Here is a 12,539-nt window from a genome sequence, read left to right as displayed (position 1 = left end):
ATAAATTAATAAAATCAGAACCATAAAATTTTATTAATTTATAGAGGTTTTAATTTATCGATAAATTAATTAAATATTAACTTATGAAGATATTTTTTCATAATTTTGAAAATTTTATATTACAAAATAAGATACTTTTGTTATGATACACATTTTTATAGAATTTTCTTAATTTATAATATTGGTTATCGTAATATGATTGATGTTAATAGTTTTACTTAATTATCTAGGTGAAAATGATAAATGTTAGAAGTTTAGAGTTTAGAAGAAATTATTGGTATTATCTTTCATGGAAGTGATGAAGTCGAATAACATAATGTGGTGTCTTTAGAACCAATTTCATGTAAAAAGACAATTATCGAATATATGACCCTGCTCAATTTTTTTATGTGATTTGAGAAGACAACATCAAAAATTTTTGATAGAATAAAAAGATTAGATATAAGCTCCAACTAGAATACATATATAAGAATAGACAAACAACAATAGAGTTATATTACATTATATACTAGGATGGCAGCTCTATTGCTAATTGATTAGCTAATAGATAGTGGATAGTCTTGGCACACCATAAGTAATCGGTTTCCACTAGCTTCAGTAACACTCTCAATTGCGATTTTTCTCTTATTTTGTTGTACACCACATCACCAACGAAATCTTTCAACTCGCCAATATTTGACAAACTACATTTGTGGTGCAAGCTTCTTTTCTGCATTGAATATTTTCCATCTAAAAACATCCTTCTTGGATACCTCTTTGCATCATTGATTGACTCCATATCTACAATAGAAAAATTAGTTTGTGTAAAATAAACATCACAAACATGTACAGCTGATGATAAGTATATCAACAATTGAACATCAACTAAACATATATACGACTACTAACTAATCTATGCATACATTAACAACTTCATTTGACTAAATTAATTGTCGACAACTACTTTCAAGTCAATTTATGCAATGCATAATCTGTCAAACACAGCCCGCAACATAAAGAACTTACAATTAGTTTGTACTCTACATCTTACTGAACAATGTTCATAATATCGTCATCCATTAAATTTTACTTCCCACAACTCCTTAGCTCAATACTCTCACCACGATAATCATATATTGATTAACCTTAAATTACGCAGATAAGTAAGATAATATTACCTCATGCTATTTCGTCCACCTCGCCGTCAACTCGGCTGTCATCCTCTTGTAATCAAAATCTTGCCCCAATCTTTCCCACAGATAACCTCTTTGAAACAGATAACAATAACTATGACAAATTTGAAACTTTTATGCCAATAACCCAATTTTCGAATACGGAATTTCAAAACCGAAACTATTCATAATTTATGGGATTCTCTTGAACTTAAGTTGGTAATTAAAGTTTGAGTTATCATATCAATTAACTTTTTAAAATTTAACTATAAATGTCAATGGCACATGCTGTAAATAAATAGAGAAGGGCTCGGTTATAAGTAATGTTCAAACTTTTATGTATTGCTTTAGTAAGAATGCTTTCAAACGTATTATTACAGTAATTAGGCAAATTTTATGTATTATTATAGATAATTTCTCATTATTAGTCTAAAGATTACAATGTAAAATATCAAACTCCACAAAATTTTCCACCTGGACCACCATAATTGAAAAAGAAACCGAGTCGTTTACTATGAAATAATTTCACCTTACCAATTCTTATGTCATAACATTGTGGACTATCAACCAAAATCTCCGTAGGAAAATAATTCATTTTATGACTGATATAGTTGTAATCCAGAACTTCAATATTTGTAAACATTGCTGAATTTTTATGGCTTCCAACCGGAAAATTGCCATTACCCATCGGCGGACTTGAACCATTATGGGAAGCTTGAACTACACCTCCGACTCCAACTATATTAGCACCATTGTTCAAAATGTTGAATAGTTCTTTTGGCCAATATCCAATATCTACGTTGGGTGCATTTTCTATCAGTTGCGTAAGCCACCAATTTCCTGTTGCTTTATCCTTTTCCATACATCAAAAGATAAAATAAACACATTTGAAAAAACAAAAAGAATATGTGTTACTAAATTACTTTTAAAAAACTTTTATTATATAAATAAATATATGTCGATCACTAATATGATTCATAAATAATTAATTTCTAAATTCATACAATTTCATGAAAATAAATAAATAATCCATAGAAATACCTGATGAATAGACCAACGCGACCAATCAGAGTCTCCTGGGTTTATGTTTATGGGTTGGACTATGGGAATTTTCCTTGATACCTGAATAAACCCATCACATGCTGTATTGTAACATCCTTTCCCATCTTTACCCTATTGAAATCGTGTTTAATATACACATGTTATTTGATTTTAGGATTAAGTATAAATAATTTAACGTAAAACTAAACTTAAAAAATGTTCACATGCACACCTTAAAATATCCATATGTCCAAAGTTGTCCGGTGCCAAAGAAACTTGGATTTATCTATCAAAACGAATCTGAATACTTTAATACTAATAAATATAATTTTTTTTTTGTGCACCTACTAACAAATATTTATATACGAATTTTACAAAGAAAACCACTAAAATGTAGAACTTACAATATAACCCGCTTGGATGTAGTTGACTTGGTTATTCAACCAACTACCTATATATATTTCACTATATGAAGCCTGATCTTTTTCGATGTATTGCGTATATCCATTATATGAAGCTTCTACACCACGATATGGACCAGTACTTGACCTTATTCCAACAATCTACTAAGAGCCATTTATATCCACATGTATATAGATTAATACTTATAATATACATAAAACATAAATATATTTAATGTATAAGGAGAGAATTAAACGTTTACATGTGCTCCAGGATTATCGACAGTTAGCGGATGGAAATACTTCTCGGAGAAAAGTTGTGCCTTGGTATTGTATTCATTTGAGATTCTTAATATAGGAACGGTTCCATCTGGACACCCTATTTCACTCGAATATGATTTGTTGTTGTCAATGTGATTCCTTAATTCATGTATTGAAACTGATGGTTTCATCTTTTCAAAGAATAACTTGTATGTCAGATTCAAAAATCACATTTTTTAAAAGTAACTTCAAAATCATACAGGAGACGGATATTTGAAATGTCAATGTACCTGGATTGTGTGGTTTTGGAGCAAACGATGGCCAAGTCCTGGTTGGTTATTAATATCTACGCAATCGTATGTAGCATTTTCCCCTATCTACCAAAGAAAAAAAAAGACATGAGGTGATTTTGAATTCAATACATAATTAAAAAAATGAAGAAGAATATAATATTGAAGTAGTTAAATAGATTAACATAATAAAAGAGACATGTATCTCAAGTTTTAAAAATATCAACGCTAACCTTGAAGGATCTGATAGGCAACACACTTTATCAGAACAAACTAAGACCGTTGAGAACAAAATATGTAAGAGATTCAAAACCAAAACTACAATAATTAGTGAAGACATTTTGTTTTGGTTTTGTTTCTTCAAGAATGAAAATGGTTTGTCCATAAAAAAAAAACTATTTCTAATAAAAGAAATACAAATACAGATATTTGACTACAATTATTACTTTGACCAGAAAGAAGAAAATGATTTATTTTTACACTATGAATAGTAACCTACCATCACGAAAACAGAAAAAAATGTAATGAATATGTTGACCGAGTAACTTTAAAAAAAATATATATATATATATATATATATTAAAATTTATTGTATATTATTTACATTTTTTTTTGCTATAATATACTGATTTATATCCATATACAAATCTTTTATGTGTGTTACTATTACATATATATTTAAGATAACCTTGCGTCCAACCTCTCACACCTTCCTCTCTTAGGTAGATAATCTTGCGTCCAACCTCCTCCAACATAGAGAGAACCTCGGCTCTGCCCTCCTCTTGTGTGGAGAGAACATGTTCACGTATAGCTATCTCAAAGTGGCTTGCTCCAGCAACCAATGAAACTAAAGACCCTTTTCCAACATCACAAAATCTTTTGATAGTAATCAATGCTAAATTTTCCAATGTATTTCATAGAAGTTTCTTTGACACACCATGATGTAGCCTCTATCTCCAAGCTCCTATGGATCTATCAACAAAAATTTATGTTTTTCCAATCTATCTATGTTTGTTTTAGATTTGTGTTTGATTAGCCTATTTTATACAACCATTAGGTTGATAACCTTCTCCTCTTTATCTTCTTTTGACATTGAACGAATGGTAACAATTATGTTTGCACAAAAAAAAAAGTTCTATGACCAACCAATCAAGGTTGGGAAATTAGAAATTTTCTTTTTGACATAATTAATGAAATAATAGAAAATTATAAGCACGGTAATATATGAATCTCAAATAATTCAAAGATAAAAATATAAATTAAATAAAACAATCTAAAACAACTACAATAAATTCTAAAATGCAGTATTAGAAAAAGAATATGCATATATTAATCTTCCATTTTTTTTGGGTCAATATATTAATCTTACTTATTGCAAACTGAAAAAATAGAAAGTAAGAGTATTTTTGATTTAAAATAATAAGAAAATTTTTTCTTTCCATTAAAAAAGTTTGACCAATAAAACAAAGTTGAAAACAATATTTTTGAATAAATTATTTTGGTTCCAATTGGAATTGATAACCATAATTTAGGAAAAGAAGGAGGAAGAATATGATATTTCTCTTCGTTCGTCAAAATTTTTACCATTTAAAAAAATATGATTTCCTCATCCTTCTTCTATATTCCTCATAAAATGAGTAACATTAGAACAAAAATGTTCCTCCCCAAATATTAAAATTCGTTTTTTACTAATATTTCAATTTTATTATCCAATAATATTCATATTTTTCACAATACATTGGCAGAAAATATAAAATATATTTGATACAAAATTGCATGTTAAATTAATCTGAAGGCTTTACTTGAAAATTGTATGAATAGTAAAATAAATTTAAACGATGTTTATATCGTAAATAAAAACTAAAGAATATTTTAAATTGTTCTTAAAATTTTATTGTAGGTTAAGATTAACTATCCGTATTTAATATGATGTATCTGAAATTTTATTCACAAATTTATTTTTAAATCAAATGTAAATTTTATTTTATATTCATTAAAAGTAGTATTTCATATTTTTATTGAAAGATTTATTTAATATTTAATACATTTTTAAAAAATATTGTTATTGTTGTTTGGTCACCAATTATTGGTTTGTTCCTTCTCTGCATTTTTTCTTTTCATTCCTCAATAATTGTTTATTCCATTCCGCATTGTTCTTTTTATTCATTTTCCATTTGTTCCTCTAATGGTTACCAGTAAAAACTTTTTGTTAGATAAATAATATAAGACGGTCTATGTTTATATAGAAGTGAGTATTTACATTTTTTAGAATTAATAAGTTTTTGTATATTTTCTTAATCCTTTTTATATTTTATGAGAAAGTTTATTCCAATAAGCCTAGCGTTTTTTAAAAAAATTTGCTTCCCACTTTCTTTTGAGATGTTCTATCGTTCACGATAAGAACGTTTTATGTTTAGTTAATCTAGTGTTATATAATAATCTTTGTTGTTATCTTGCATTTGTGTATTCATCTTTTTTCTATGCTACTTTTCATGCAAATTAATAGAAATAATAATAACACCGTGAAAAAAATTTTACCAAAAACTTTAGTAATTATGCATAAGAAACTTTCTTAACACTTCAAAGTCAAAGATTTTGTAGTATGCATTATGAAATTGAGAAACAAAACAAAATTCAAAGAAACGACGATGAAAATATGTGGTAATATCTAGACATTTTTTATATAGTTGCTTCGATTAGACAACAAAAAAATTGCCTGCGAGACTTGTTCAAGAACGATGATGTGTCAAACAAAAGGTTAATAAAAACAAAAATAAATTTTTACCAAGAAAAACAAAGCTAGTCGAAATTATTTTATTTGGAGAAAAATATGTCATCATCTATTTGGTGATATGGAGGGATGTATTTACAATCCTTTTCTTTTTAGGATTAACTAAGTTTTTTTTAATATAATAATATTACAATTATCTTATGCATCATTTTACCAAGCTTGAAAGCTGTGATTTCTGATCGTTAAAATTGACACGTGTCAAGATCTGATAAGTTACTAATTTTGATATGTGATTTCTGATTGTTAAAATTGACATGTGTCATAATCTGATGAGTTATTAACTTGGATATTTAATCGTTAAAACTGATACGTGTCATGATCTGATAAGTTTTTAACTTTGAGAATCAAACTTTATATAATAAGATATTTAGTGTATATCAGTATTAATTTATAATATTGTTGGTACTATATTTTTACATAAGATTTTCAAAAAAAAAATTATTTTATTATTTTATCGAATAATATTATTTTTTATATCGATACAACTCGAAACCAAAAAAAATTATTAATTTATATCTAATATTAATTTATATCTAATATTAATTTAAAGAATATCTTACAAGTTAATTAGATGCGAAATTTAACGTGTCGTAAATGTAGTTTATTCTCCGATTGTATAGAATCAAAAAGGAAAGAAAGAAAATACAGATTGGTTGTTTTGTCTAGTTACACGTATCTCTCTGAGTTTGGCTATGCCACGTCACCCAGCATTCGAACATTATTATTAAAAAAAAACGTATTTATAATGTTGAAAAGGTTGGGTCCGTCTATTATTTTCTTAACCGCGCGTCATTAACAAATAAAGAAAAAAAAGAAACAAAAAAAGAGCACTAAATAAATAAATAAAGTATATATTAACCCAAAGCCAATAAAGAATATAAAAAATTACAAAACAAATATTCACGTCTCTCTTCTCTCTCTCTCTCTCTCGCGTTATTTGTTTTGTACACGACGAACGACGATTGCTGAAAACTAATCGCCGGAGATTCTCTCGTTGGAAGATCGATCTATATAATGAATCCTGAATAGTAAAGAACCTTCTCTTTCTCTCTTTTGTTATCTTTATGTATCTGTTGTTGCTTCGGATCGACACGCTTTTACATGTGTTTTGGTGATTTTTGTTCGATTTTGCTTTGGATCTTTGTTTGTTTGGTAGGTAGATTAGGTTAACTGAATCTGCCCAATTCTGCTCGTTTTAGGTCTTTTTCGTTTGTCTGATCGATTCTAGGTTTTTGGAATTCTCGGGTCCATGGATGGATCTTTTTATCTAGGTTAGTTAGAGATCCAGTGATACACTATCGAGATCTGCGATTTCTCTTTTGATTATCGTCGTTTGTGACACAGTTTTGCCTTTTAATTCATGTATTTCGACATATAGGATCCATTTTACATATCTTTCTTGCGTTTGTAATTTGTGAGATGCAGAGTGAAAACATGGCAAAAGATCATATTTTCTGAGTTTAGGAGCTTTCACTGAGATATTCATGTTTTTATTCTCTTTTCGTTGCAGTGACTATCTGTTCAAGCTTTTGCTTATCGGTGATTCTGGTGTCGGAAAATCCTGCTTGCTTCTTAGATTTGCAGTAAGTAATTTTGCCACACAACTCTTTATGATTGTCTGGATTTTGATCATCTTTGTTTTGGTTTATTGCTTTCTCAAATTGAACACATACACACACAAAAACAAATTATGGGTCTTTGAAGATCACATATTGGAGTGTTCAATACTAGTTGGCTCTAAATTCATTACTCCATTGGATTGTACAGTTGTCACTTTTGCTTCTTTGTGTTCTTTATTTCCTGATATCTTGAAATTTGTATGTGTACAGGACGATTCTTACCTGGATAGCTACATAAGCACCATTGGTGTTGACTTTGTAAGCATATTTTCTATCGTTGCAATCACTCATTTGTATTACATGACATGAAACGAAAACATCGTTTACATGTCTCTTAATCTTTACTTGTGATGTGTTACAGAAAATCCGCACAGTCGAACAAGACGGAAAGACCATCAAGCTCCAGATCGTAAGTGTTTCTGAGAGAGGCATATACAATCAATCATAATTAGTTAAACTTTTGGATGGAAAACTATAATAACTGTTTTTGGTAATCGCCTGTGTCTACAGTGGGACACAGCAGGCCAAGAACGTTTCAGGACAATCACTAGCAGCTACTACAGAGGAGCTCATGGAATCATTGTATAATACTCTCAACTCTAATTAGCCACTCACCTTCTTGTTACTTGATACATACTTTGCTTCTTCTCCCTCACAGTTTACTATCTCCTACAGGTCACTTATGATGTCACTGACCAAGAGAGCTTCAACAACGTCAAACAATGGCTGAATGAAATTGACCGTTACGCTAGCGAAAATGTTAACAAGCTACTGGTTGGGAACAAGAACGATCTCACATCACAGAAAGTTGTATCCACTGAGACTGCTAAGGTAACACTATAACCAACCAAGTGACCTTCTCTATCCACGTAAACCTTGTCTGAAAGATGATAACATTGTTGTTGTTGTCTCTTCTCCTTGTTGCACAGGCTTTTGCAGATGAACTTGGGATCCCATTCTTGGAAACAAGTGCTAAAACTGCAACCAATGTGGAAGATGCTTTCATGGCCATGACTTCCGCAATTAAGACAAGGTTAGAAGTTACATGTTAATTTTACTTGTGAAGAACTCCTTAACCGTTTGCTTAAACTGGTTTTGGTGATGTTCTTTTGCAGAATGGCGAGCCAACCAGCTGGAGGTGCCAAGCCACCTACGGTCCAGATTCGCGGGCAACCAGTGAACCAGCAATCAGGCTGCTGCTCATCTTGATTTGATTTGTCACCAATCCTCTTTGGATCATCGTCACTCCATTATAATCATTTGTTTGCATTGCATGTATGACTTCTCCAAATTAACAACTCCCCCCCTCTTTTTCTTCTTTGGTTTTCATTTATTTTCTTTTCAGATTCTTTTTCTGATGTATTTCGAATGCTTTAATCCCATATACTACTTTAGTAAAGTCCCTTCATGCCAGCATTGAAACTTCTGGTTATTCTCGAACGGTAATATATGGAAACATAATTTAATACAAACATATACAAAATTAAACATAGAACGTAGACGTTTGTATTCTATGGAAATTGGGAAACTAAAAAGCATATTGACATACCTTAAAGAATTCTTCCTTGGTAATAAAAGATTTGATTATCTTCCAAATTTTATGAAATGAAATCTTTGAATTTTCCAGTAAAGCTATCAAACCTCAGCTCCAAGATGTAAAGCTATCAAACCTCAGCTCCAAGATGTTATTTTCCCATGCTAAAGAAGTATAATGATATACAGTAAAACCTCTATAAATTAATAATGTTAGAACCAAGGAATTTTATTAATTTATAGTGATATTAATTTATCTATAAATTAATAATTATTATTTTATAATATAAATTAATAATTAATTTATAGGTATATTTTTAATTGTTTCATTTTTAAAAAATTATGAATTGAGAAATATTTGCAAAATAAGATTAAAATTTTGGATGTTGTAAATTTTTTGGTATTGGAATTGAATTTGAAATAATTAAAAGATATTATTGACAATGAATTACAAATATTATAGACACATTCACTTATACACATGACATAAATATTCAAATTTATGAATAAGAATATCAATTATCGTATTTTAATAGTCTATCAAACTATCAAAATTTAAATGATGCATATTTAGAAATTGAGAACTTTAAAACGTTTTAGCTGTTTTATGAAATGTTATAGAATATTTTATATCATTATAGTTTGAAAATACACATAACAATTGTTTTATAGATATGAAGTTTACGAGAAACATAATTTACTATATCAGCATATATATATATATATGTAAATTTACATGATTATTAATTTATGATATTATTGGGACCATATTTTACATGGGGATTTCAAAAAAAATATTATCTTATTATCTTATCGAATTTTGTTATTTTTTACACTGTCCCAACTTGGAACTAGCAAAATTATTAATTTATAGTATTTATTAATTTATAGAGTATTAATTTATAGAGGTTTTACTGTATACCTCTTCTTTGTATATAGTGAGCTGGAAAATTCTCTATTTTGTATTTGGCATTGGAGTATGGTTTTGTTTGAAACCATATACAAAGAGAACGATAATTTACCTTTATTCATGAATTTGGCAACATTTTTTGTTTCAAATAAAATTTTCAAGAAAAACTAATTGGAATAAATAATTCTCTATATATTAATAGAGAAGCTTTTTGTTGAAAATGCTGATGTGTTGTCGTGAGAGAGATTTGGAAATTTAATTACAATTAAGCATCTCAAATAAACATATTTACAAAAATAAGTCTTTTGATTTATAAATGTGCCATTAAAATATATAAGGAAATCTTTATTTCATTATTATTTACATAAATGTGTCATTAGAATATATAAGGTAATGTTTCTTTCTATTAGTTTTTTAAAATGAAAGACTTCATCAACTATTAAAAAATATATATATAGTTAATAATTTAATTATCATTTTCATAACATATTTAATGATTTAAAGTAAATTACATTTTATAAAATATTAAAAAACTTATTCATCTATTTAACTTTTTGAAATACAAAACTTATTCTCCGATTTTCAAAAATTTGATGACTATTCAAATACTCCCTCTGTTTCACAATAAATGTCATTGACACATTTCACACAAATTAAGCAAATATTAGAATATACATATATGCCCTTATTTAATAAATGTTTAATGGGTTAATTTAGCCATAGATTAAGGGTAAAACTAGAAAATCTAATGAAAAAGATGCATTAAAAAATAAAATAGTGCATTGGAAATGTAAAATGACAAAAAAAAATTGTAAAATGACACTCTTTATGAAACAAAGGAAGTATATATACTAAAAAATAATTATTACAAGAATCTTAAAAATAAATAACATTATCACAATTATCATAATAATTACATTATATTCCACATTTCATGGGTGAAATATATTTTTACACAAAATAATTAAATTTAAATTTGAATAAAATAAATTCCAAATAATAATTTTACTTGTAATAATTTTATTTGACTTGATTTATCCCACATATAATGCGGTTATTACCTAGTTTACCTTTATTCGTGAATGTATTAGAATAGAAGTCTACTCTTATATTATGTGACGTTGAATATTTTAGAATTTCTCTCATTTCAGCTTGTTCACTAATATCATATTCCAAACCATAATACTTCATTTCTAATGAAGTAGTATACTCACTAATGAGTGGTTCAGAAGGATATTGGACTCTCAAGATATTGAGATACCAAAATACATATGCCACCGGTTCATATCTGTGGAAAAAAAAATTCAAAAGGATTAGTTACATTTTATGCAAAAGAAAACACAAATATACATATTAACGGGGAATAAAGTTTAAAATATATTTTCCCAACCAGTGTTGGTGAGATCCGATGTAATAACAAAGATTTGACTAGCTGATGTTCGAAGTTGAACTATATGACCAAATATAATTATAACTTCCAAATGAAGGGTCATTACCAACCGAAGCTCTATACAACAATTTCTCCAAATAAATATGAAATGTTTGGAAGATTAAAAAGATGTTCTTTTCTGGTAGGGAACTAAAAAGATGTTCTTAGAGCATAATTAGTAGGGGTTTAGTAGGGGTTGCTCTTGCAATTGCTTTTATTAAAAAAATAACAAAAAGAAGAGAGAGAGAAAAAACAAGAGGAATCGTTGCTTGATGGAGAATCTGGAGAAACGTTTCTCAGACTAAAGAGACATGTGTCAGTTATTCAGTGATACATATATTAATAAATAAATAAAAAAAGAATATGTATAATATTTTTTTGTTTTGTTTTCTGAGCAACATTTACCTGTTCTCGACTAAAGATGGTCTTAGAACTTTAGGAAGAGTAAACTAATTTTTAATAATGAATTACATATATTTTAGTAAATGATTCCTAGAATGGTATTTGAAAAGAAACAAAAATCACTTTTGAATTTTGGTTTTTAAGAATAATTTAATATTTTCTATAAAAAAAATTATTCATTAAGATTAATTTAATAATTTCCAATATTATGAATGCTATTTTTTCTGAATTTCACCCTTGTGTGCTATTATTCTTTTGTAAAAAATGTTCTTGAGCTATCTAAAAGAATTGCTCTAATTTTCTTAGTCCAAGATATTGACCTATTCAAATGGTTTAAGAACGTAAAATATTAAATAACTTGTAATAATTATATTATTTATCAAAAAAATATATAATATAGTTGACTAATGTTGACTAATGACCAAATAGAATCATAAGTTCCAAATTAAGGGTCATTAGAAACTGAAGGTCTAAACAACAATTTCTCCAAATAAATGTGAAATGTTTGGAAGACTAAAAAAAATGTTCTTAGAATCTTAGGAACAGTAAACTAATTTTTAATAATGAATGACATATTTAGTAAAGGAAACCTAGAACGGTTTTTGAAAAGAAAAAAAAATCACTTTTGAATTTTAGATTTTTAAGAATAATTGAATATCTGTATAAAAAATACAGTTAATTTTTTATTCATTAAGATTAATTGAATAATTT

The 12,539-nt window shown here is 27.9% G+C and overlaps 1 protein-coding gene and 1 pseudogene across 2 annotated transcripts; one reads left to right on the top strand and one right to left on the bottom strand.

Moving 5' to 3' along the window:
- Nucleotides 1-1,534: 1,534 nt before the first annotated feature.
- On the bottom strand, nucleotides 1,535-3,484 carry LOC104763020 (protein neprosin-like; annotated as a pseudogene). The gene is made up of 7 exons (XR_015589372.1): nucleotides 3,378-3,484; nucleotides 3,145-3,231; nucleotides 2,857-3,045; nucleotides 2,597-2,755; nucleotides 2,425-2,478; nucleotides 2,193-2,324; nucleotides 1,535-2,004 (listed from the first exon to the last, which is right to left on the bottom strand). The product of XR_015589372.1 is annotated as a protein neprosin-like (transcript).
- Nucleotides 3,485-6,704: 3,220 nt separating this feature from the next.
- LOC104760168 (ras-related protein RABD2b) lies at nucleotides 6,705-8,970 on the top strand. Its single transcript, XM_010483047.3, has 8 exons — nucleotides 6,705-6,963; nucleotides 7,446-7,518; nucleotides 7,765-7,812; nucleotides 7,916-7,963; nucleotides 8,065-8,136; nucleotides 8,230-8,385; nucleotides 8,484-8,587; nucleotides 8,670-8,970. Exons 1-8 carry the CDS (start codon nucleotides 6,950-6,952, stop codon nucleotides 8,761-8,763), a joined length of 609 nt encoding a protein of 202 aa, XP_010481349.1. The 5' UTR covers nucleotides 6,705-6,949; the 3' UTR covers nucleotides 8,764-8,970.
- The last annotated feature ends 3,569 nt before the right edge of the window (nucleotides 8,971-12,539 follow it).

This window comes from Camelina sativa, chromosome 18 (assembly GCF_030686135.1).
Source record: "Camelina sativa cultivar CO46 ecotype springtype chromosome 18, ASM3068613v1".
NCBI classification, from domain to species: Eukaryota; Viridiplantae; Streptophyta; class Magnoliopsida; order Brassicales; family Brassicaceae; genus Camelina; species Camelina sativa.
Note: the sequence above shows the minus strand (reverse complement) of the source record. Positions and strands in the feature narration are given on the sequence as shown.